Source organism: Capsella rubella, unplaced genomic scaffold (assembly GCF_000375325.1).
Source record: "Capsella rubella cultivar Monte Gargano unplaced genomic scaffold, Caprub1_0 scaffold_1, whole genome shotgun sequence".
Taxonomy (NCBI): domain Eukaryota; kingdom Viridiplantae; phylum Streptophyta; class Magnoliopsida; order Brassicales; family Brassicaceae; genus Capsella; species Capsella rubella.
The window spans coordinates 4,242,718-4,262,254 of NW_006238923.1; the positions used below are offsets into that span (position 1 = coordinate 4,242,718).

The window sequence follows — 19,537 nt, forward strand, 5'->3', positions numbered from 1 at the left end:
CGCAGTGTTTTTTCTTTTTCTTTTTCTTTTTTTTTTATTTAAGTTTTTTTCATCCAAGTAAAATTGTAGTTTACGGTTTCTTTTTGTCCCGACCTGAATCAAACAAAATAATTACAAAATTCTTCATGAGAAAGTAAATGCTTTTTAGCTTCTTCTTTCTTGTGACCCAATTGAAAAAAAAAAGAGGTTTCTTCTTTCTTTCTCCACTGCTTTGTCTCTATATAACATAATCTCCTGACTGACTACTCCAGCCAACATGTCATTAAAAATTATGTATGTCCTTCAAAGGCCACATTCTTCTCCTTCTTTCTTTTTACACCATTTATGTCTATACATACTCTTCAAGCTTCCTTGGAGTATTTATCCTCAAGAACTCAATTCCGGTATGTCACTAGCTATAGTCCAACTTTTTATTTGCATAAATTTTCTGAATTTGCTATATATGCTTATGACTTGTGTAGATTGTGTGTATGTTACTATTGTACATATCCAGTAAATACATAGAATTCATGAAGAGTTGTCCAGAATTTGAAAATTGTAATCCTAAAAGTGAACAAAACTAAAATAAAATTGAGATGTGGATATAGTACATAGAGAATTTGAGACAGATAAATTTTTGAAGTATATATCTATTCTTTTGTGTATATTAGTGTGTGTGTAAAACTAAAATAATAGGAATAGACAATTGTTATTAAAAAAATATTGAAGTTACATTTAGATTAGAGTTTATATATGGTTAATCATATTGAGTACAAGTATACATGCATAAATACGCAATGTACATATGCATATAACATAAGTTCAATAATGTAGTAAGAATCAATCAAAGCAAATATAAATCTGTACCATCATCATCTACACTTGATTAGTACTGTGTCCGTTTGTACGTATATTATATTATATATATATATGTATATATGCATTTATATGGAATAATATTCTCACTTCCATAGATCAATCTGACAACTCGAAGAAGTAGAAGCAGCATATTCTTCTCCCATGTCTGCAACTCTTTTCGGATCTTTTTCTTCATCAACTTGGTACTCAGCATTGTTTGTTTCCTTGGCATTGTTCTGTAAAGAGGCAGAAGCTGTGGCGGCCTCCTCGTTGCTGAGCTGAGAAGCAACGAATTTATCGAGAACTCTCCAGTCCGTGACTTGGTCCATCACTTGCTCGTTGCCACTGTTCATGTATAGAGAGCTGAAGTTCTGATTCCCTTGATTCAATTGTTCCTCATGCGCGATATTTGATTGCTGCAAGTTAGCATTATGGCTTGAATTATTAGTGATGTTGCTTGTTCCATAAGGAAGAGAGTTGCAATTACTGTTATCTTGTTGAATCTTAGGGCTTTCTAGCTGAGGAAGTTGGAGGAATGATAAATGAGATTCATCAAGAAGACGATTTTGCTGTACCAGGTGGTTGTAGTGTAGTTCTAGCTCTTGCTTGCATTGCAAGTTAGGGTTGCTGAGAGAGTAAGCAGATGCATTGAGACCATATGGCATATGCTGTTGGTGCTCGTGCTGCTGCTGCTGATGATGGTTGGGGAGAATCCTTCGTTGACCATTCGTCTCGAGCTCCGAGGCCATAAAAGAAAGTTGATCATCGTACCAATGTGAAGGGGATGAGTCGTAGTCTCCCATTCGTCTAACTGCAGCCAGTCTCTTCTTGAAAACTCTACACACAACCCATCCTTCTTCCTACACCCCAAAGATCATATAATGAGAGAACTTCTGATAAGTTTAGGAGATCAAATATAAGTTCGAGATAGTGTACCATAAGATAAAAGTACTGCATGTATATTGTAAAGAGAAGTTACGTTTTAGGATTGGTTATAAATACCTGTGGAGTTCCGTTTTCATCGGTTTCTAAGCGGTACTCGTGCATGATCCAATCGGACTTTTGTCCATTGGGGGCTCTTCCCTTGTAAAACACAAGTGTTTTCCTCATACCAATAAGACTATGCCTCAAATATATAGCTTTGTCTCTTCCAGTGGCTTTCCAAAACCCTGCTTTTGTCGCTCTATTGGTTCGAGTCCCTGTCGGATACTTCTTGTCTTTATGGCTAAAGAAGTACCAATCACTCTGCTCTTCATGCCCAATTTTGCATAACTCTATATATTTCCACAAAAAGAATTTTTTAAAAAAACCTTTTTTAATACTATATATCCTTAGAAATTTGAAACAAAGAAATGAAGGATAAAGATGATGGGATTAAAGTAAACCTTGAAGATCCCATGGCTCAATCTTGTAAAGATCAATGTCCTTTATGAAATCGATTTCTATTCTCTTTGATGCGACTTTTTTCCTGAGGTAGTAGTCTACAAGTTCTTCGTCTGTCGGGTGAAATCTAAAACCCGGAGGAACGTGGGAAAATGAATTCATTTTTTAGTCTTCTTGATCGATGATAGCCCTGACTATAAGAGTTATCAGTTAAAATCAAGAAATTACGAACATAAGATTATGGTATAGCTAGTTACATGTAATACGTTATGTGATTTGTCTGTGTTGGTTTATAATTTCGACATAAACATTAGTACATGAGTACGTCTTATCATCTTATACAGTGTACTTAGTTTATAAGAGAATTAGAATCAAAAGAGAACTATCTAAGATATGATCAAGACCAGTTAGTTTCTTTGAGAATAATTAAAATTCATTTATTCAGATTCATGGTATAGAATTGAATTGAATTTTCCAAAATTCAGTAAAATTAACTAGCCGAACATGAAAAAACAAATACTAGATCGATTAAGCAAATTTTAATTTCTGTCATATAATTAGTATAACCAAACAAGTATATTATTAATAGACGAAGAGAAAAGCAATCTTTACGTGATGATTTTCATCTCAAGAGATTAATCTTTTAGATTGTTGTACAAAATTTTAATAAGCCTTCTTAAATTACCTCAGCCAAAAATCCCCACCTTGATCTATTAACTTGTTTATTTATTAATTAATTAATTAATTTAGGTTTCCATAATATTTTGCTTTGCTTGTGATATCAGCAACATTGATGAGTATGATGAGATGATGATGATGATGATGATGATGATCAAGGTGATTAATAAAGATGATGATCAAGGTGATTAATAAAGATGATGATCAAGGATGGTTTAAAAGCAAAAACTTTTGCCTAAAGAAGACAAAAAAAACGACCAAAATTATCTGTGAAGAGGACGATATCTGAGATTGAATACAAAGTTGACATAAAATTAGGGTTTTACCTGAAGAAACTCTAGATAGAAGATGATCCAGCTGAAACTTTTTGAACAGCTCCTAACAAAGCTTTATGTTCCGGCTATTGTGTGATCCCCTCGTGCTTGTTATCAGAAGTTTGAACTCTTTACCACACAAGCACTAAAGAGATAAAGAGAGAGATCCCTGAAAGACCAAAGACTGGACAAGATTTGACAGTGCTCCTCGGGAATAGGTTACTGTAAAGAGATATCAGATCCCGAGAGAGAAAGAAAGAGAGAGAGAGAGAGAGAGAGAGAGATTTAGAGAGAGATAGAGAGAGAGAGAGAGAGGTGGCAACATCCATTACCACCCACCAGCTCTTGATGGATATGCTTGATCATCAACATCAAGCTTCTTCTTTATCTGTCCTCGCATTAAGGTTATATTTTCTTGGATTTACTTTGGAGTAGTTTCACATTTGTCCTATTGAATGTCTTATATTCATAATGAAGTAACTCAACTAGCTAAACACCCAACGATATTGCCAGTTTGATGGTAGGTTTGGGAGAAAATCTTGTTGATACCAGAATTGTTCAGACATATATATATCTCTGTAAACCATGGACATGATAATTCTTGAATTCAAGGTTTACATACGAGGGGGCGCTGGAACGCATTGCCAGTATAGTGGGAATTCCCAAAAAAAAAAAAAAACAGCCATATATATATGTGGAGACCATATATAGCAAAAAATTAGAATGAAAGTGAATGTATCTTCTTGAAGAATAATAACCTGCAAAATAAGTTTATAATAAGATATTTTTGATGAAAAAGTAATAATTACTGTCTATATTACATTATTACATATATGTGAACAGTTTTCATCGTTTGGAAACTTCAAAAGTAACTATTTTGGTTCGAAATGACTAGATAAAAAAGATTCATCCATCTTAAACTACGTACTAAGCTATTTTGAGCACACATATATATATAATTAATAAATTAAAGTCTTAAGTAGAACTTTTAAAACAAAGTTTTGAGGTAATTGATTACCTTTATTCAGTCGAAAGATAATAAGTTTGTCATATATAACACATGGTACACATATATAAAGTAACAACTAAATCCAAGTAATCGAGAATTGATATATAGTTTCTATATATGTAAAACATTTGAAGTAACAAATTAAAGAGAATGCATTCAAGCAAAACATACAGTATCTCTAGAGCTAGTGTGTTGAGAATATGTATTCAGATATTTCAATTAATTTTACAAACGTGAAAGAAAAAAAAAAAAACAAAACGGAATGATGTGATGACGTGGCGAGGGGGGAGGCGTGAGCCATCGATCATTAGTCTCACGATTTGCTGTTGGCAGGCCGGTTGGTCACATGGACCCCATCCCGTTTCACCGTTCTTTCTCTTCATCTCAAATATTGTGTTTTTTTTTTTTTTATATATATAAAATTTAACAAAAAGAGATAATAGTAAAAGGTCATGTTAATAATAAAAATCTATATATTCCACATGAAAAAAAAAAATACTTCAAAATTCGTGACTTATCATTACTTGCTTCAACACAAAAACTTCTTTATATATATATATATATATATATATATATAGATATGCTGTATGCAGTATGCATGTGAACTGAACTGTATATATATACTACATCTGTAGATATACCTTCATGATTTCTACCCTGGTTCATAAAACTTGTTTATGAATGTGTCTACAATAACAATTAACGTTGACACAATAAAACTATGAGCCTGATCATCATTCTCTAAAATTTTACTCCCATTAGCGAAGATTTTACAGTAATATATACATTCAAATATTTGAAAAGAAACTATACATGTACAACAAACAGAACTTGGTACCCTATTCTTTTATCTCTTTTGGTCCCGACCCTTATATATTATAAGAGTATCGTGTAATCATTTAACTAATTAACTAACCAACTAACAGGATAATGTTATTAAAATACATATTAGGTAAGGTAAGTTATATTTTTAGAATATATATAGGGTTATATATAGTAGTACATTGTGTTTAGGTAAGTTCCATCAAATATCGGATGCTTATGCGGCTGACGTTTGGGACTTCAGGCCAAAGTTTTGTTGTCTAAACAAAAATCACACTTTCATATCAAACTACAGTAAAGAATTACAAATATATATATAGGAAATTATTGTATATATAAATATATATTTTTTGTTTTATATACCTTTCATTTTAGCTTTTGTGTGTTGTTGAAACGAAGCATAGAAGTGAAGCAAAAGTAAAGACCTTGATCCCCAAAAAGTGTCGTTTTTGGTCCCACTTCCGCCTCTTGTCCATTACCTATTCGATTTTTCAGATTATCATATTATTTTGTCTTGCACAAACCATATATTTATTTACTGTATCTTTTTTTTTGTGATATAGAATGTGTTGGCTGCGGAATAGCAAAACCATGGTAAATATAAAATACAAGTTCTCGTTTTACTTGATTATGTAAGACAAAAAAAAAAGTTTTAAAATATCTGCATTTGTTTGCCATTCCATATATAGTATCAATCAAGTTCTCTGCATTTGTTTGATTGACACTATATAATGGTCGGATTTAAGGCATAAATTACAGTTTTACTAATTAATTTTCCTTTGTTAAATATGCTAATTATTAATATAAGTTTTGGTTTGAATTGGTGAATGGGGAGCTCTCATTGGACCACCTACCATTGTTTCGAATATTAAAACTAGAAAAATAATAATAATTCCTTTACATCTAGAATCCAAAATTATACGTTACAATTAACCCACAAAACGGTCAATATATAATAATACTTTTTAGTTTTCACATAGATCCTGCTGAAATTGCAAGTTACCACTAGCTATATAAGATGTGTATAAATAATAATTCGAGATTCTAGAAGAAGAATCTCCATGAATACCAATGGATAGTATTTTTGTTAAGAACTTTCAATTGAGTGTATAAAATACCTTCAAGACAGCTAATTATACTATCCTATATACGCATGGGCCAAGGTGGCATACATTTTCTTATAAAATGAAATTTTTTTTTTTTTAGTTACCTTATAAAAGTTTTCCAGCCTGCTACAATATATTATCTTAGAACCTACAATGATCATCATGACACATCAAGTAATCAAGGCCTAAAAAATTATTTTAAGTTTTGTTGATATTATTAATTATATAATCGAAAAAAAAATTGAACGGTCCAAGTCCAAAGCTTTCTTAATTTAGTTCTTCTAGGGCTCTAGAGGGAATTTGCGCATGACTCGTGTTGTGAGTCCATTTGAGGAGAATATAAATTTCTTCATCACAACTTGTCCCATAACCCTAATCATTACGAAAAGCCCTAAGAATTAAACCACGTGGGAAAGTTTGTTCCTTTTGTCAGTTTCTTGTCCCATGAGAAACACTTGTTACATGTGAAAGATTCATTCTACCATCCTACTTAGTGTTTGGTTTGATCTTACAGTTACCAATACTATAGTGATGATGTACAGCTAGCTAGCCGAAGCTGTCAAATCGGTCTCGTTAGTTTTAGGGTTAGATTAAGCCGAACATTATTTTAGTGTCTTAAGGGAAAAAAAAAAACACAACTTCGATCAGATGAATCAGATCCATTCATATATGACCAATTCAAGCTGACTAGAAATGGCCACATAGCTGAAATCAGATCAGATATGAATCTTGAAAAAAGAAACAAGATCAAACCGAGAACGATCCAAAGTCTCCGAAGGTGTTATGTACGTAGTTTAAAACAAAGGTGCGAGACAAACTATGTTCCAAGCATGTAAACAGATGAAAACGGTCCTAATTGTGAACTTATTTTATGAACTTGTTTTTGTTATGAGAGTCAAAATTGATACTGTAAATGTTAATATGTTTAGAAGAAATGATATAATCTACTGTGGTATTAGAAATTTAATTCATAGAAAATTTATGTTAAGTTAGATCTGCCCCAGTAAATAATATTTAGCCCCACCATGCAGTATTTTCATATGATAAATAAGCGCACATAAAATTCTAATAATTAGTAGTTCCTAATAATTTTCGTAAGCTAATTATCATTAATTATTATACGTAAACATAGTTTAAATGCATGGCTTTAATCACTATAACATGCACCAAACGACTAATTATTTCATGCGATAATGAATCATTGAGTGAGAAAAAATTACTGGATGAACTTTTAATTCGACGAATACTAACTCAACAAACTCAACTAATAACGACCATTAATTAACTAGTTTTGATTATAACTTTATTTCCCAAATCCAGAGATAAACAATAAACTCAACTAATAATGCCGATCAGTTGTTTTTTATTTATGTTCGGGAACGATTAAAAGAGGTTCATATGAAAATAAAGAGGGTACCAAAAGAAATTGAACCGGAAATTAAATCGTGGGTCTCCTAATAACCGGAGTCTCCATAACATAATAAAACGTTGCCGTTTTGTAGTAATCTAATCTCACAATTAAACGCAACGAGTATAATAATAAACCTGGATTAGGATCCACTAACAAACTCTAGTCTCGGTGAACCTAAACAGTCCCCGCAATTTCTCAAAACCCAAAAAAAACACAAGTCTTTGTTTACGGTATTGTTCTCAGTCTCTGCCAAGGAAGCTCCAAGAGACTTTGCATAATCTCACATTCAACCATGGCGGAAGAAGCTAAAGCTAAAGGCAACGCTGCTTTCTCTTCCGGTGACTTCACCTCCGCCATACGTCACTTCACCGAAGCTATTGATCTTGCTCCGACCAATCACGTCCTCTACTCAAACCGTTCCGCTGCTCATGCGTCACTTCACCAATACTCAGATGCTCTCTCCGACGCGAAGGAGAAACCTTACTGGCCTAAAGGTTATAGTCGTCTCGGCGCTGCTCACGTAGGGTTAAACCAGTTCGAGCTGGCTGTCACGGCTTATAAGAAGGGTTTGGATATTGATCCGACTAACGAGGCGTTGAAGTCTTTTTGCAGCAGCCTGATTTTGTTAGCATGATGCAGGAGATTCAGAAGAACCCTAGCAATCTCAATTTGTATTTGAAGGACCAGAGAGTGATGCAATCTCTTGGTGTTCTATTGAATGTTAATTTCAGGCAGCCTCCGGGAGACGAGGCGGAGGTTGCTGAGTCTGATATGGGTCAGAGTTCTAGGAACGAGCCTGAGGTTGAGAAGAAGCCAGAACCTGAGCCGGAGGTGACGGAAGCAAAGGAGAAGAAAGAGAGGAAAAAGAAAGCCGAAAAGGAGAAAGAGCTTGGGAACGCTGCGTACAAGAAGAAGGAATTCGAAACTGCCATTCACCATTATTCTACAGCTATTGAGATTGATGATGAAGATATCTCATACATCACAAATCTTGCTGCTGTTTATCTTGAAATGGGAGAGGTATAAAATTTTCATATGTATAGTGCTCTTTTTCTGCTGATAGGTATGAGTGACAGTGGTGACTGGTTTTAAATGTCAATGTGTTTTGATCCAGTACAATGCGTGCATTGAGGATTGTGACAAGGCAGTGGAAAGGGGTAGAGAGCTTAGGTCAGATTACAAGATGATAGCTAGAGCTTTGACTAGGAAAGGAACTGCTTTGACCAAGTTGGCGAAATGCGCTAAAGATTATGAACCTGCAATAGAAGCTTTCCAGAAAGCTCTTACAGAGCACCGCAACCCTGATACATTGGAAAAACGGCACGAGGCAGAACGAGCGAAGAAAGAGTGCGAGCAGAAGGAGTATTTCGACCCTAAGATTGGGGAGGAAGAGCGTGAAAAAGGTGTTTGCTTTTGCAGTTTATCTTGTTTGTGTGGAAAAAGAGAAAGCTTAGAGAATAAGGAAACAAGAACAAATTAGCATTTTTACTGCCTGCTGATTTGGTTTTTTCAATTGCAGGTAATGAATTTTTCAAAGAGCAGAAGTATCCTGATGCTATAAAACATTACAATGAAGCAATCAAATGGAACCCAAAAGACCCAAAAGTAAGGCCATTTTGTCATTCATATGTTTTCATGGTTTGTACAATGATTCATTATATTAACTGTTTGACTAACTTCCTACTCTTTTGCACCCTTTGTTAGGCATATAGCAACCGATCTGCGTGTTACACTAAGCTTGGTGCAATGCCTGACGGACTTAAGGATGCAGACAAGTGTATTGAACTCGATCCAACCTTCTCGAAAGGATATAGCAGAAAAGCTGCAGTCCAATTCTTCCTGAAGGAGTATGACAACGCAATGGAAACATACCAAGAGGGGCTCAAGCATGATCCTAATAATCAGGAACTTCTTGATGGTGTTAGAAGGTATATAGATAGATATACACAAGATATTAACTCTTTATCTATACCATGAATTTGCTTAATGTCGTTCAAATGTGCAGATGTGTACAACAAATCAACAAGGCTAATCGCGGGGACCTTACTCCTGAGGAATTGAAAGAGAGACAGGTTACATTCTGATGATTCTCAAGTATTTTCCCCTCTTTTCTGATTAAAAGAGTACCCAGGAAGCAAACTTGGATTTCTCCTTTTGTTTGTGTAGGCAAAGGGGATGCAAGACCCAGAAATCCAGAACATCCTTACAGATCCTGTAATGAGACAGGTAAAGGAGCAATTTTTGTTTGAATTGAATTTCTTACGACCAATGTTACACTCTGTCCTGAGATATCTCGACAGATCTGTCTATATTTTAGTTATTGGATTGAGTTTGCATGTTATTATACCTCTTAACCACCTGAAACCTTTCTTCTCCAAACAGGTACTGAGCGATCTTCAGGAGAATCCAAGCGCATCACAAAAACACATGCAAAATCCAATGGTTATGAACAAGATTCAAAAGCTTATTAGCGCTGGGATTGTCCAGATGAAGTAAAACTCAGAAGTCAAATATCCGTTTTTGCAGATTCTTTTTTTCTTTTTCCCTCGTACAGTATTATTTTTGCAAAATGTGAAACAATTATAAAGTTTTGTGACCCCGCTAAAACACAGGATGGTCAGGTTTGCCGACGTTTTTATGTGTTCCGTACAAAGTGCAATCAAATTTTCAGACTATTCTGACAGCACTTCTATTGAGATCCTTCATTGTATGTCTTGTGAAATATTGGTCGCTTTACATTTCTGTTTCTATATACTTCTTGGACATAATCAAAAGTTCAAAACAATGCGTAACCTCTTTTATCAAAACAAGTAAACAACTTTGTCATTCACAAAATTTGAATCATCACAGAGCTTCAACTCTAAAAATTGCTACCGCACATACATAACTTGCCATTCAGGTCCAAAGAACTTGAAGGAAGGTAAGAAACGGAGTCTAGTGCCTTCATCGTCCCATTCAACTCTTTCATACCATTCTTCCTCTTGATATTTAATGACAAGTTCTTCAACCGTCATGTCACTTTTCGAATCCAATGGAAGCTTTCTCAGCTCAGGACACTTCGTTATGTGTATTGTCTTTAGACATTGAAAAGGCAAAGGTAGCCAGTAGATGTTCCTCAACATTGGTAGATTGTGTAGGCGTAGACTCTCTAGTTTCTGGAAAGGAATGATGACACTCATAGTCGTAGCTTTCTCTTGGCTTATTATCTCTTCTACTAGTTTTGAGTCCAGAACCTCGAGACTAGTGAGGTTAGGAGCGAACAACAACCATGTCAAATCCTTCAGACCATCGCAGCTACGAATATGCACAGTAGAGAGGTTTGGGAAGCCATGAGTTGTGGGAATTCGGTTCCATGATAATGATACATTTATCCTCTCTATCTTTATCTCACACATTTCACACTTCCTAATGATGACTTTACGGAGATTATCCATATCTGGCAAAGTCAACACCCCAGATGATTGTAGCCCTCTAAGCACTACAATTTGAAGACATTTCACCAACCTGGGAGCATGTATTAACTTCTCCGCATCCAAGCTTGACTTGATACTTATGTTTAGAACTTCTAACTGTTCCAAGAGCTGCAACTCCTCCAGTAAGCTCATTTCGAGCGACGTTTTAGACTGTATAAGTTGCAATTTCCTCAAACTTGACAAATTTGATACCCCTGAAATACTCTTAAGTTTCTTCATGTAATCCAATCTCAAATATCTGAGCTTTTTCAACTCTTGTAAGCCATCAGGTAACCACTTCATGCATGTCCATGACAAGTCAAGATAGCGCAAGGAGACCAACTTGGATATTTCATTTGGCAATTTCCGGAGACTTGAATTCCCTGATAGATCCAAAACAACTAGCATTGGGATACACCGGAAGAATTCATCCGAGATATGTAGCAATGAATCGTTTTTCTGAAGGAACAGAGTTGTAAGTTCCAGGCATTCGGGACTGCCAGTTATCGATTCAATCCCGTTTTCCATTAGAGACATCCTTCTCATAGAATTCCAGTTCTTGACTTTTGGTACTTCACGTAACCCAACACCGGCTTGCACAACCCATCTTTCTTTATGCTTCCCGAGATCAGATGCAATCCATAGAGCCATCTCCCTAACCACATCATGCATTTTCACTGGTTCTTTATTGATTGCTTCCTCCAACAACAAACATGCACGGACAAGGATACCAATAATCTCATACCCTTGGCTTAATTCTCTTTCTCTACTTTCATTTTCATCAATGAGTCCCTCACAAATCCAATAATCTATCAACCTTTCTTTTTCAATACGATGGTCTTCAGGAAACAGAGAGCAATATAGGAAACACGATTGCACCTGCTCCTTGTTTAAATTATCATAGCTAAACTTAAGAATTGGAAGAATTTGGACTTCCATGTCATAAAATTCTGCAGCATTTGAACTCAAAACGTCAACTGCATTATGCCATTCTTGTACCATCCTTTTGCATGCCATGGTCTCGCCAATGACACTAAGTGCTAATGGTAGGCCACAACATTTTCCAGCGACTTTTCTTGCGAGTTCAGAAATGTCTGGATGGCCTTTCAATGTGTTTTCTCCAACTTTCATTTGGAACAATTCCCAGGCTTTGTCGGGTTCTAGACAACTGAGTTCCATCGGGTCATGAACCCCCATACGCACACACACATCTCTAGAACGAGTGGTAAAGGCTATTTTGCATCCATTTTGCAAGTTTGGTTGCGGGACTCCGAGCGCTTCTAAATTCACTTTTTCCCATATATCATCTAACAACAACACAAATTTCTGTTTCTGAAGGACACTGCGTATGTCATGGGCTCTCTGGTAATCATTTTTATCATCCCACTCCTTTCCCCCAAGGCCTAATCTTTTCCCGATGTCTCCTTGAATCCTATGGATTTCTGGAATTCTAGACACCACAACCCATAGAACAATCCCAAATCCACTACATTTTTCAGAAAATATGTTGTTGATTTGTGTGAGAAGGATGGTCTTGCCAACTCCACCCATGCCATAAAGACCCACAATCTCGACTCCCTCTTCCATGAGACGATTCCATACCCTTTCGAGGATTGTTTCCTGACCAACGATCGTGTGTTGTTGGATAGGCATATCTTCAACCTCAGCTACTGGAGCTGCCACAGTTACCTCATTAAATACTCCTTGAGAACTAAGACTATCAACCTCTATCAACATCAGGACAACTCTTTTCCCATAAAGATAGCTCTTTTTTACATTTTTAGAGCAAGATCCAAAGAGACACAACCTTTGAATCTCAACGTCCTTAGTGCCAAGCAGATCACTGAATTCGTTCTCGATGGTCAGGACATTCGTAAGCCATACCTGGACTTGAGAAAGTCTTTTCTTGCGCCCTGTGAACTCTTCTCTCTTTACCCTTCCTTCCACATCATCTCTCTTTGCCTTGAGCAGTCCCATGGCTTTCTCGAGAGACGCAAGATTCTTAGCGAGTTTGTGAATATAACTCCCGCTGAGGCATAACGATTGAGAGACTTGATCCACGACTTTATCACATGAAAACGAGACCGAGAAACAACCTGCCATTTCTAGAGAGGGAGAGAAAGAGAGAGAAAAGAGAGCAAAACTGGAACCAACTTGAGTGAGTGACAATTATTTAAAAGTATGAACAGAGGAGATGTAGAAGTATCATAGATTTTTAACCACACAATTCACAAGATGTCACCTAAGAAAAAGGGAAAAATATTTAAAGATGCCACTGTATGCATAAATTGATGAAAAAGACTTTGACTTCTCCACGATTATGACATTTCCCATCATTCTTATAATATTGCAAAAAGATTCCTTTTGTACATGTAAGACAAAACACAGCCTTGTAGAAATGTCATAAAGAGTAATATTTGATGGACTTTTGGTTCCTTTTTTTGTAAATGTAAATAACTTTTGGTTCCTTTTCTCCCTAAAATATTGCATATCCACAAATATTGTTGCTACTTGATGCAGAACATTAGATGCATTCGAGCAACAAATTACCTGAACATCCTTGGCATGATCAAATAGTCACGATAGTTACTTATGGCTATGCATCTGCTATCCTGACAAAAAAAGACAAAAACCAAAACATAAATCCATCATATGGTGATTGGTGAGTATATATGGCTTAGGAACAGGATTCACCTCTGCAAGAAACAACTCAAACTTCACATTCAAACCATCCAACGCAAAAATCCAATAACATTTCACAAACGGAATCACACTATTAAAACATGTGCTGCAACAACTACAAATCTACAATCATTAATATCAATTCACATAGCTGCTTGCTTCTAACAACTATATGAATTGTTAGAAGAGGCAATGGGGATTTTAGTTGTTTGAACTGCAGTTTTAGGACACTCATAAGCCATAACTGGACTTGGGAAAGCCTTCTACGACCCCTAGTAAAGTATTCTCGGTCTACCCTTCCTTGCACATCATCTCTATTTGCCTTGAGCACTACTATGAAGAGAAGCCAGATTCTCAGAGAGGTTGTGAATATAACTACCTTTGACACATAACCACTGAGAGAACTGATTCATCTACTTGATTACATGGTAACGAGACAGAGACACAACCTCCCATCACAGTTCAGGTAATAAAAATGAAATAAAAAACAGACAAAGACAAAAAAAAATCACAGATCAAAAACCTTATCCCAACCATAGGAAAAGCCAAGAAAACAAATTTGAGGGAGTAGGTGAGCTACTTGACCAAGACTAATTTGTTCTTACATGTATATGACAACTTACTAGAGAAACTATCATTTCGAAATGTAAAAATAATGAAAGGAATTACAAAATTTACAATAATCAAACAAAATTGAAGATTTATCTGTCTCACAGGTCTTTCCTTGAAACGAAATCAAAACGATTTTATTTTTACCCCAATTCCGTTGATCGAAACAGTGAAGCTCCCGGCGGAGGCAATGGCGATGCTAGACAAGATGATATCGTCTTGTGTTTTTTGATTTGAGCCATCCTAATTTCGCCACGTGGCTTTTAATTATGTGAATTTTCAACACATCGACTTCTTATTTAACCGGTCTGAACCGGACTTTATATTAGTTAGTTCTTGCAAAAAAAAAAAAAGAATTGAAATGTTGGTAACTGTATGAATGAAGCAGAGTAGTAGTACTGAATACACTATTTTGATCTACTACAGAACCGTAGAAGAACACTTAACGATTACAACTTTATATTCTCTCATTTACACAAAGATCACAAAGGGAGATGACTATCACACAAACTACAATCCAAGGAACACTTCAAAACATAACAAAACAGGATAAGGCAGCATCACAATATGACCTGTTGAGACCATTCAAGTTTCTTTCTCAAGGTTTTTGATTTCTTTCATCGATTATACAAAACCAACTTGCATGATGGTAAAAAACGGAGTCTTGTCGCTTCGTCCTCCCACTCGACCCTTTCTTTCCACTCTTCATCTCCATACTGTATCAGAAGTTCTTCACTCGCTATACTGCAACTTTGAGAATCCAATGGCAGCTTTCTCAGCTTTCTACACTTGTTTTGTACATTGATCTGATACAGACATGGAAAGGGCAAAGGTCTCCAATATATGCTCTTCAGTTCAGGTAAATCCCACAAGTGTAGATATTCTAGTTTCCGGAAAGGAACAATATCAGTCGATGAAGCTTTCTCTTGGCTTATTAACTCTTCTACTTGGCGTGAGTTCCAAACGTTGAGATGAGTGAGGTTTGGAGCAAACAACAACCACGTCAAATCCTTAAGACCATTGCAACCAGTTATTAACACTTTTGATAGATTCGGAAAGCTCGGGCTTGTCAGGCTTGTGTTCCTTTCTATAAATATACCCCGCATTCCACATCCCCCTATGAAGACTTCCCGGAGATCGCCTATAGATGGCAAAGTCAGTATTGATTCTTCGTCGAGGTATTTGATGGATACCTTTTGTAGACATCTCGCCAATCTGTGAGAGCATAACAGTTGTTCCAATGCTGAACTTGATATGATTTCTATGGTTAGAACTTCTAAATTCTCCAAACGTTCCAGCTCCTCCAATAAGCTCATAGTTAGCCACATTCTTAAATTTGCTAGCCTTAACGTCTTCAGATTCGACAAATGATCAATCCCTGAAACACTCTCAAGGCATAACATAGACTCTAGATTCAGATGCATCAGCTTTTTCAACTTAAGTAAACCAACTGGCAACCTCCCTATGCTCGAATCTGACAAGTCAAGATATCGCAATGAAACCAACTCTGATATTTGCTCCGGCAACACTTTGAGATTGACATTCCATGATAGATCCAATACAACTAACCTTGGCATAGACCGGAAGAATTCACCTGATATATTTACCAGAAGGCGGTTATCCTGAAGGAACAAAGTTGTAAGTTTGGGACACTGAGGACTGCCATTTATCTCTTTAAACCTATTATTCACCAATGATATCCTTCTCACAACTTTCAAATCCTTGACCTTTGGTATTTCGTGTAACCCAAAACCAGCTCGCACAATCCAATTTTCTTTATGCTTCTTGAGGTCAGATGCTATCCACAGGGCCATCTCACGAACCACATCATGCATTTTCACATATGACTTATTGTTGAACTTTCCTCCCTCCACCAACAAAGAGGCACGAACAAGAGTACCGAGTATCTCATAGCCTTCGTCCACAGCTCCTTTTTTACTTTCATATCCATCAATGAATCCCTCGCATATCCAATAATCTATCAGCCTCTCTTTTTCTATTAAATCATCTTCAGGAAACAGAGAGCAATATAGGAAACAAGTTTTAATACTCTCACTTTCCAGATTATCATAGCTGTACTTCAAAATGGGAAGAATCTTCTCCTTCACAGCACCAAAATTTGCAGCATATGTTGTTAAAACGTCTACTGCATGATCCCATTCTTGAGTTGTCTTCTTGCATGCCATTGTCTCTCCAATGACGTTTAGCGCTAGTGGCAAGCCACGACATGCTCGAGCAACTTTTCTTGCGATTTCGGGAATATCAGGGTGGCTTCTTAATGTGAATTCTCCAACTTTTTTCTTGAACAAATCCCACGCATCATCTGTACCTAAACACCTGACTTCCATCGGATCATGAACCCCCATGCTCGCACATACGCTTTGACAGCGAGTTGTGAATGCTATTTTGCATCCGTTTTCACTTGTTGGATTCGGGATTCCAATCTGGGTTAGTTCCACTCTCTTCCATATGTCATCCAAAAGCAACACAAATCTCTTCTTGCTTAGAAAATTGAGTATGTCGACTGCCTTCTGGTTTTCACTTTTCTTGTTCCATTCAACTCCTTTAAATCCTATTTTTTCGCCAATCTCTTTTTGTATCTTTTGGATTTGTAGATCACCAGACACCACAACCCAAATGACAATTTCAACGCCATCATCGGTGTCACAAAACCTATTGTTGATCCGAGTGAGAAGAGTTGTTTTTCCTACTCCACCCATGCCATAGAGACCCATAATCTTAGTTCCATCATCCATGAGGTGGTTCCATGCCTTTTCTAAAATTGTTTCCTGACCAACAATCATCGGTTGGAGAGGCCTTTCCTCCCCCATAGCTCTTGTAGCTGCATGAGCCACCTCTTCAAAAAACCCTTTGGATTTTAAGTCTTCAACTATATTCAACATGAACAAGACTTTTTTTCCGTAGTGATAGCTCAATTTTAAGTTTTTCGAGCTAGCACCATAAAAACACAACCTTTGAAGTTCAACAGTTCTACTACTATTTAGTTCATTGAATTGGGATTCGATAGTCTTGACTCTCTTAAGCCATACCTTGATTTGATGAAGCCTTTGTAGACCTCCTTCTTCTGCTGTCTGCACCTTACATAGCAGATCAGCTCGTACAGCCTTGAGATCTTCCATGGCTTCCTCCAGAACCGTGAGATTCTCCTTGAGATTATGAATATAACTAAGTTTTCTGCAAAAGCATCTACCGAAATGGTTCAAAAATTCATCGCATGATACTTGGACAGAGACACAACCACCCATCTTGCACTAGACACACAAAGAAACGAGGAAGCTTAATCATAAACTGAAAATTAGTATATGAGATGAGAAAAGATTAGGTGAAAGAAAAGAAATAACTCCCCAACTAGGAAATTTGCAGGAAAAAATTGTTTGAAAGAGTCAAAGTCTTCTTCTTTTGTATCGTCATAATGCATGGTAGCACCAAAACTATATGTAATATATCAAAATGCAAAGAATATGACAGTTGTAGAGGCAACTACAGTAGCTATGTCACTTTCATTTCTACTAAATAGTATTTGGAAATTGCCTACGAAAAAAGACTTCGCCTTTATTTTGACGCCTAATTAAACCCCGTCTTTTCCAAAAGCATATAAACGAATTAGTTTATTCGTAAAACCATACCATTAATTTTTTTTTACTCAACTCTATTAATCACACCGTAGCTGATTACTTAGAAGATGAGGTCAATGCAGAATCTGATACCGTAATCTTTGAAATGAGTACCTGAACTAATAGCTCTGGAACACGACAGTCATGGCTTCCCAATCCAAGAACTGAAACAAGCATTCAATCGTATGGTGGCTTAAGAACAGCAACATTTACCTCCCTCTGCAAAAAAACACGCATTCAAGCAGTGGCAACATAAAGTCTAATAAACAGTCTCCAGATTAGGCAAGTAATTAAAAGTTTTAGCCTTCCAAAGCTCAGCTTCGGACTCCCGCACAGTACTTAACCCACCAGAGATGGACTCAGGATTAAGGCTATGTATGGTATGGGCGGAGTAGGCAAAATCTTACTCAAATCTTGCGGATCTCAACACTTTCAAGCAAAACGACCTTATGTAAATTCAGCATCTATTCAAACAAAATTCATGGTTGATCTGCTTGGAAAGGTGAGATTTTGCCTACTTCGACCATACATACAGATGCGTAATCCCGAACCCATCTTTGATGAGATTATGACTCCCCCTTGGCTCATCATAACCATTAACAAACTTGATGGTCTCACGACACTCAGACAGAGGAACAACAATTCATCAGTGATGATGAATGGAAAGATAAGACAGAACGAGGTTTCGGTCTTTACCCTTAGCGAGACGAATTGTTGGATCTTATTATATCTTTGGATCCATTAAGAAGAAAGGGCCTATAGCCCAAATATCAAATTAAATCAATTTATAAACGGTGTCGTTTGTATATTTTCTTCAGCTATATGTTTTCCCAAACGAAAACGTAAAATTCCCAAACTTATAATCTCAGTGTTGCTTCTTCGCTTCTTCCATCAAAACTAAGAATTAATGATGCCACGTTAAATCGACACACCCTCCTATTACCACTTTAGAGAGGGTTGAGAAGCATGGACTTTTGTTCCATGGGGCCTTCATTATCTTTATCTTATGTAGATGTTACGGAGAGATTACCCATAGCTAGGAACGTGTTTGAATACATCTCCCTTCCCTGGGACCATAACAGATGTTTCCCAACCAAACTCTGCGAGATAGTTATTATGCTTATGGATTCCTAATGTTCTACGAGCTGCAACTCCTTCATTAGGATACTATCTAACACACTTTGGAATCTAGCGGTTTCAATGTCCTCAAACTCGACAAACTTGAATCCCGTGTAAACTCTCAATTTTGCTCATCGCATCCAAATTCAGATGTTATAACATTTTCAAATCTTGGGAACAAATAATGAAGTAAGAAGTCACAGGAACATGCATATGTAAACAAAAACTACCATAACAAGAAACAAAGCCGAGTCAAAAACTAACATAACAAGATCCTGAACTAAAATGTCAGTGCCATCAGCTAACTTCTATGACGAACTTCTATGATATCCAGTTACGACATACAATCGCAAAAGCGAAACAACATACCAAAATCCAACAGCATATGAATCTCCAAATCATTTACTTTCCATATCAAATACCAACAAAACACAGTCCTACTCAGTAATCGAAACGGATACGAACAAGAAGATAATGTCT

At 36.5% G+C, this 19,537-nt stretch overlaps 4 protein-coding genes and 1 long non-coding RNA gene across 8 annotated transcripts; 1 reads left to right on the forward strand and 4 right to left on the reverse strand.

Annotated features, from left to right (window-relative positions):
* Positions 1-723: 723 nt before the first annotated feature.
* Positions 724-3,445, reverse strand: LOC17898123 (NAC domain-containing protein 7). Of its 3 annotated transcripts, XM_006304939.2 has the most exons (5): positions 3,225-3,445; positions 2,223-2,414; positions 1,840-2,111; positions 1,413-1,697; positions 724-1,253 (listed from the first exon to the last, which is right to left on the reverse strand). In XM_006304939.2, the coding sequence occupies exons 2-5, from the start codon at positions 2,380-2,382 to the stop codon at positions 942-944; spliced, it is 1,029 nt and encodes a 342-aa protein (XP_006305001.1). In that variant the 5' UTR covers positions 2,383-2,414; positions 3,225-3,445; the 3' UTR covers positions 724-941. The 3 variants fall into 3 exon arrangements, with proteins under 3 accessions (XP_006305001.1, XP_023632536.1, XP_006305002.1); XM_023776768.1 differs by having other exon boundaries at positions 724-1,697; positions 2,223-2,410; XM_006304940.2 differs by having other exon boundaries at positions 724-1,697.
* A 4,407-nt stretch (positions 3,446-7,852) lies between these two features.
* Positions 7,853-10,212, forward strand: LOC17899617 (hsp70-Hsp90 organizing protein 1). Its single transcript, XM_023789470.1, is given in 8 exon segments — positions 7,853-8,159; positions 8,162-8,580; positions 8,675-8,963; positions 9,080-9,165; positions 9,265-9,488; positions 9,566-9,632; positions 9,727-9,786; positions 9,943-10,212. Coding segments are annotated over 8 exon segments (1,566 nt in total). The 3' UTR covers positions 10,057-10,212.
* Positions 9,375-10,026, reverse strand: LOC111832542. Its single transcript, XR_002835443.1, has 4 exons — positions 9,908-10,026; positions 9,688-9,772; positions 9,533-9,609; positions 9,375-9,454 (listed from the first exon to the last, which is right to left on the reverse strand). It is a non-coding gene; the product is annotated as an uncharacterized LOC111832542 (long non-coding RNA).
* A 120-nt stretch (positions 10,213-10,332) lies between the features above and the next one.
* On the reverse strand, positions 10,333-14,519 carry LOC17899449 (probable disease resistance protein At1g12280). Of its 2 annotated transcripts, none has more exons than XM_023789469.1 (3): positions 14,451-14,519; positions 13,563-13,624; positions 10,333-13,155 (listed from the first exon to the last, which is right to left on the reverse strand). In XM_023789469.1, the coding sequence occupies exons 2-3, from the start codon at positions 13,577-13,579 to the stop codon at positions 10,431-10,433; spliced, it is 2,742 nt and encodes a 913-aa protein (XP_023645237.1). In that variant the 5' UTR covers positions 13,580-13,624; positions 14,451-14,519; the 3' UTR covers positions 10,333-10,430. The 2 variants fall into 2 exon arrangements, with proteins under 2 accessions (XP_023645237.1, XP_006306386.2); XM_006306324.2 differs by lacking the exon at positions 14,451-14,519 and adding an exon at positions 13,707-14,441.
* A 162-nt stretch (positions 14,520-14,681) lies between these two features.
* Positions 14,682-18,312, reverse strand: LOC17900185 (probable disease resistance protein At1g12290). Its single transcript, XM_023788628.1, has 2 exons — positions 18,053-18,312; positions 14,682-17,575 (listed from the first exon to the last, which is right to left on the reverse strand). Exons 1-2 carry the CDS (start codon positions 18,113-18,115, stop codon positions 14,921-14,923), a joined length of 2,718 nt encoding a protein of 905 aa, XP_023644396.1. The 5' UTR covers positions 18,116-18,312; the 3' UTR covers positions 14,682-14,920.
* Positions 18,313-19,537: the final 1,225 nt, after the last annotated feature.

Coding starts and splice junctions, on each gene's coding strand:
- LOC17898123 (XM_023776768.1), bottom strand. CDS start 2,382: ATGAATTCATTTTCCCACGTTCCTCCGGGTTTTAGATTTCACCCGACA. Junction 2,112..2,222: donor TGAGCCATGGGATCTTCAAG/GTTTACTTTAAT, acceptor GGAAATATATAG/AGTTATGCAAAATTGGGCAT. Junction 1,698..1,839: donor ATGAAAACGGAACTCCACAG/GTATTTATAACC, acceptor TTTGGGGTGTAG/GAAGAAGGATGGGTTGTGTG.
- LOC17900185 (XM_023788628.1), bottom strand. CDS start 18,115: ATGCTTGTTTCAGTTCTTGGATTGGGAAGCCATGACTGTCGTGTTCCA. Junction 17,576..18,052: donor TTCCAGAGCTATTAGTTCAG/GTACTCATTTCA, acceptor TTGTGTGTCTAG/TGCAAGATGGGTGGTTGTGT.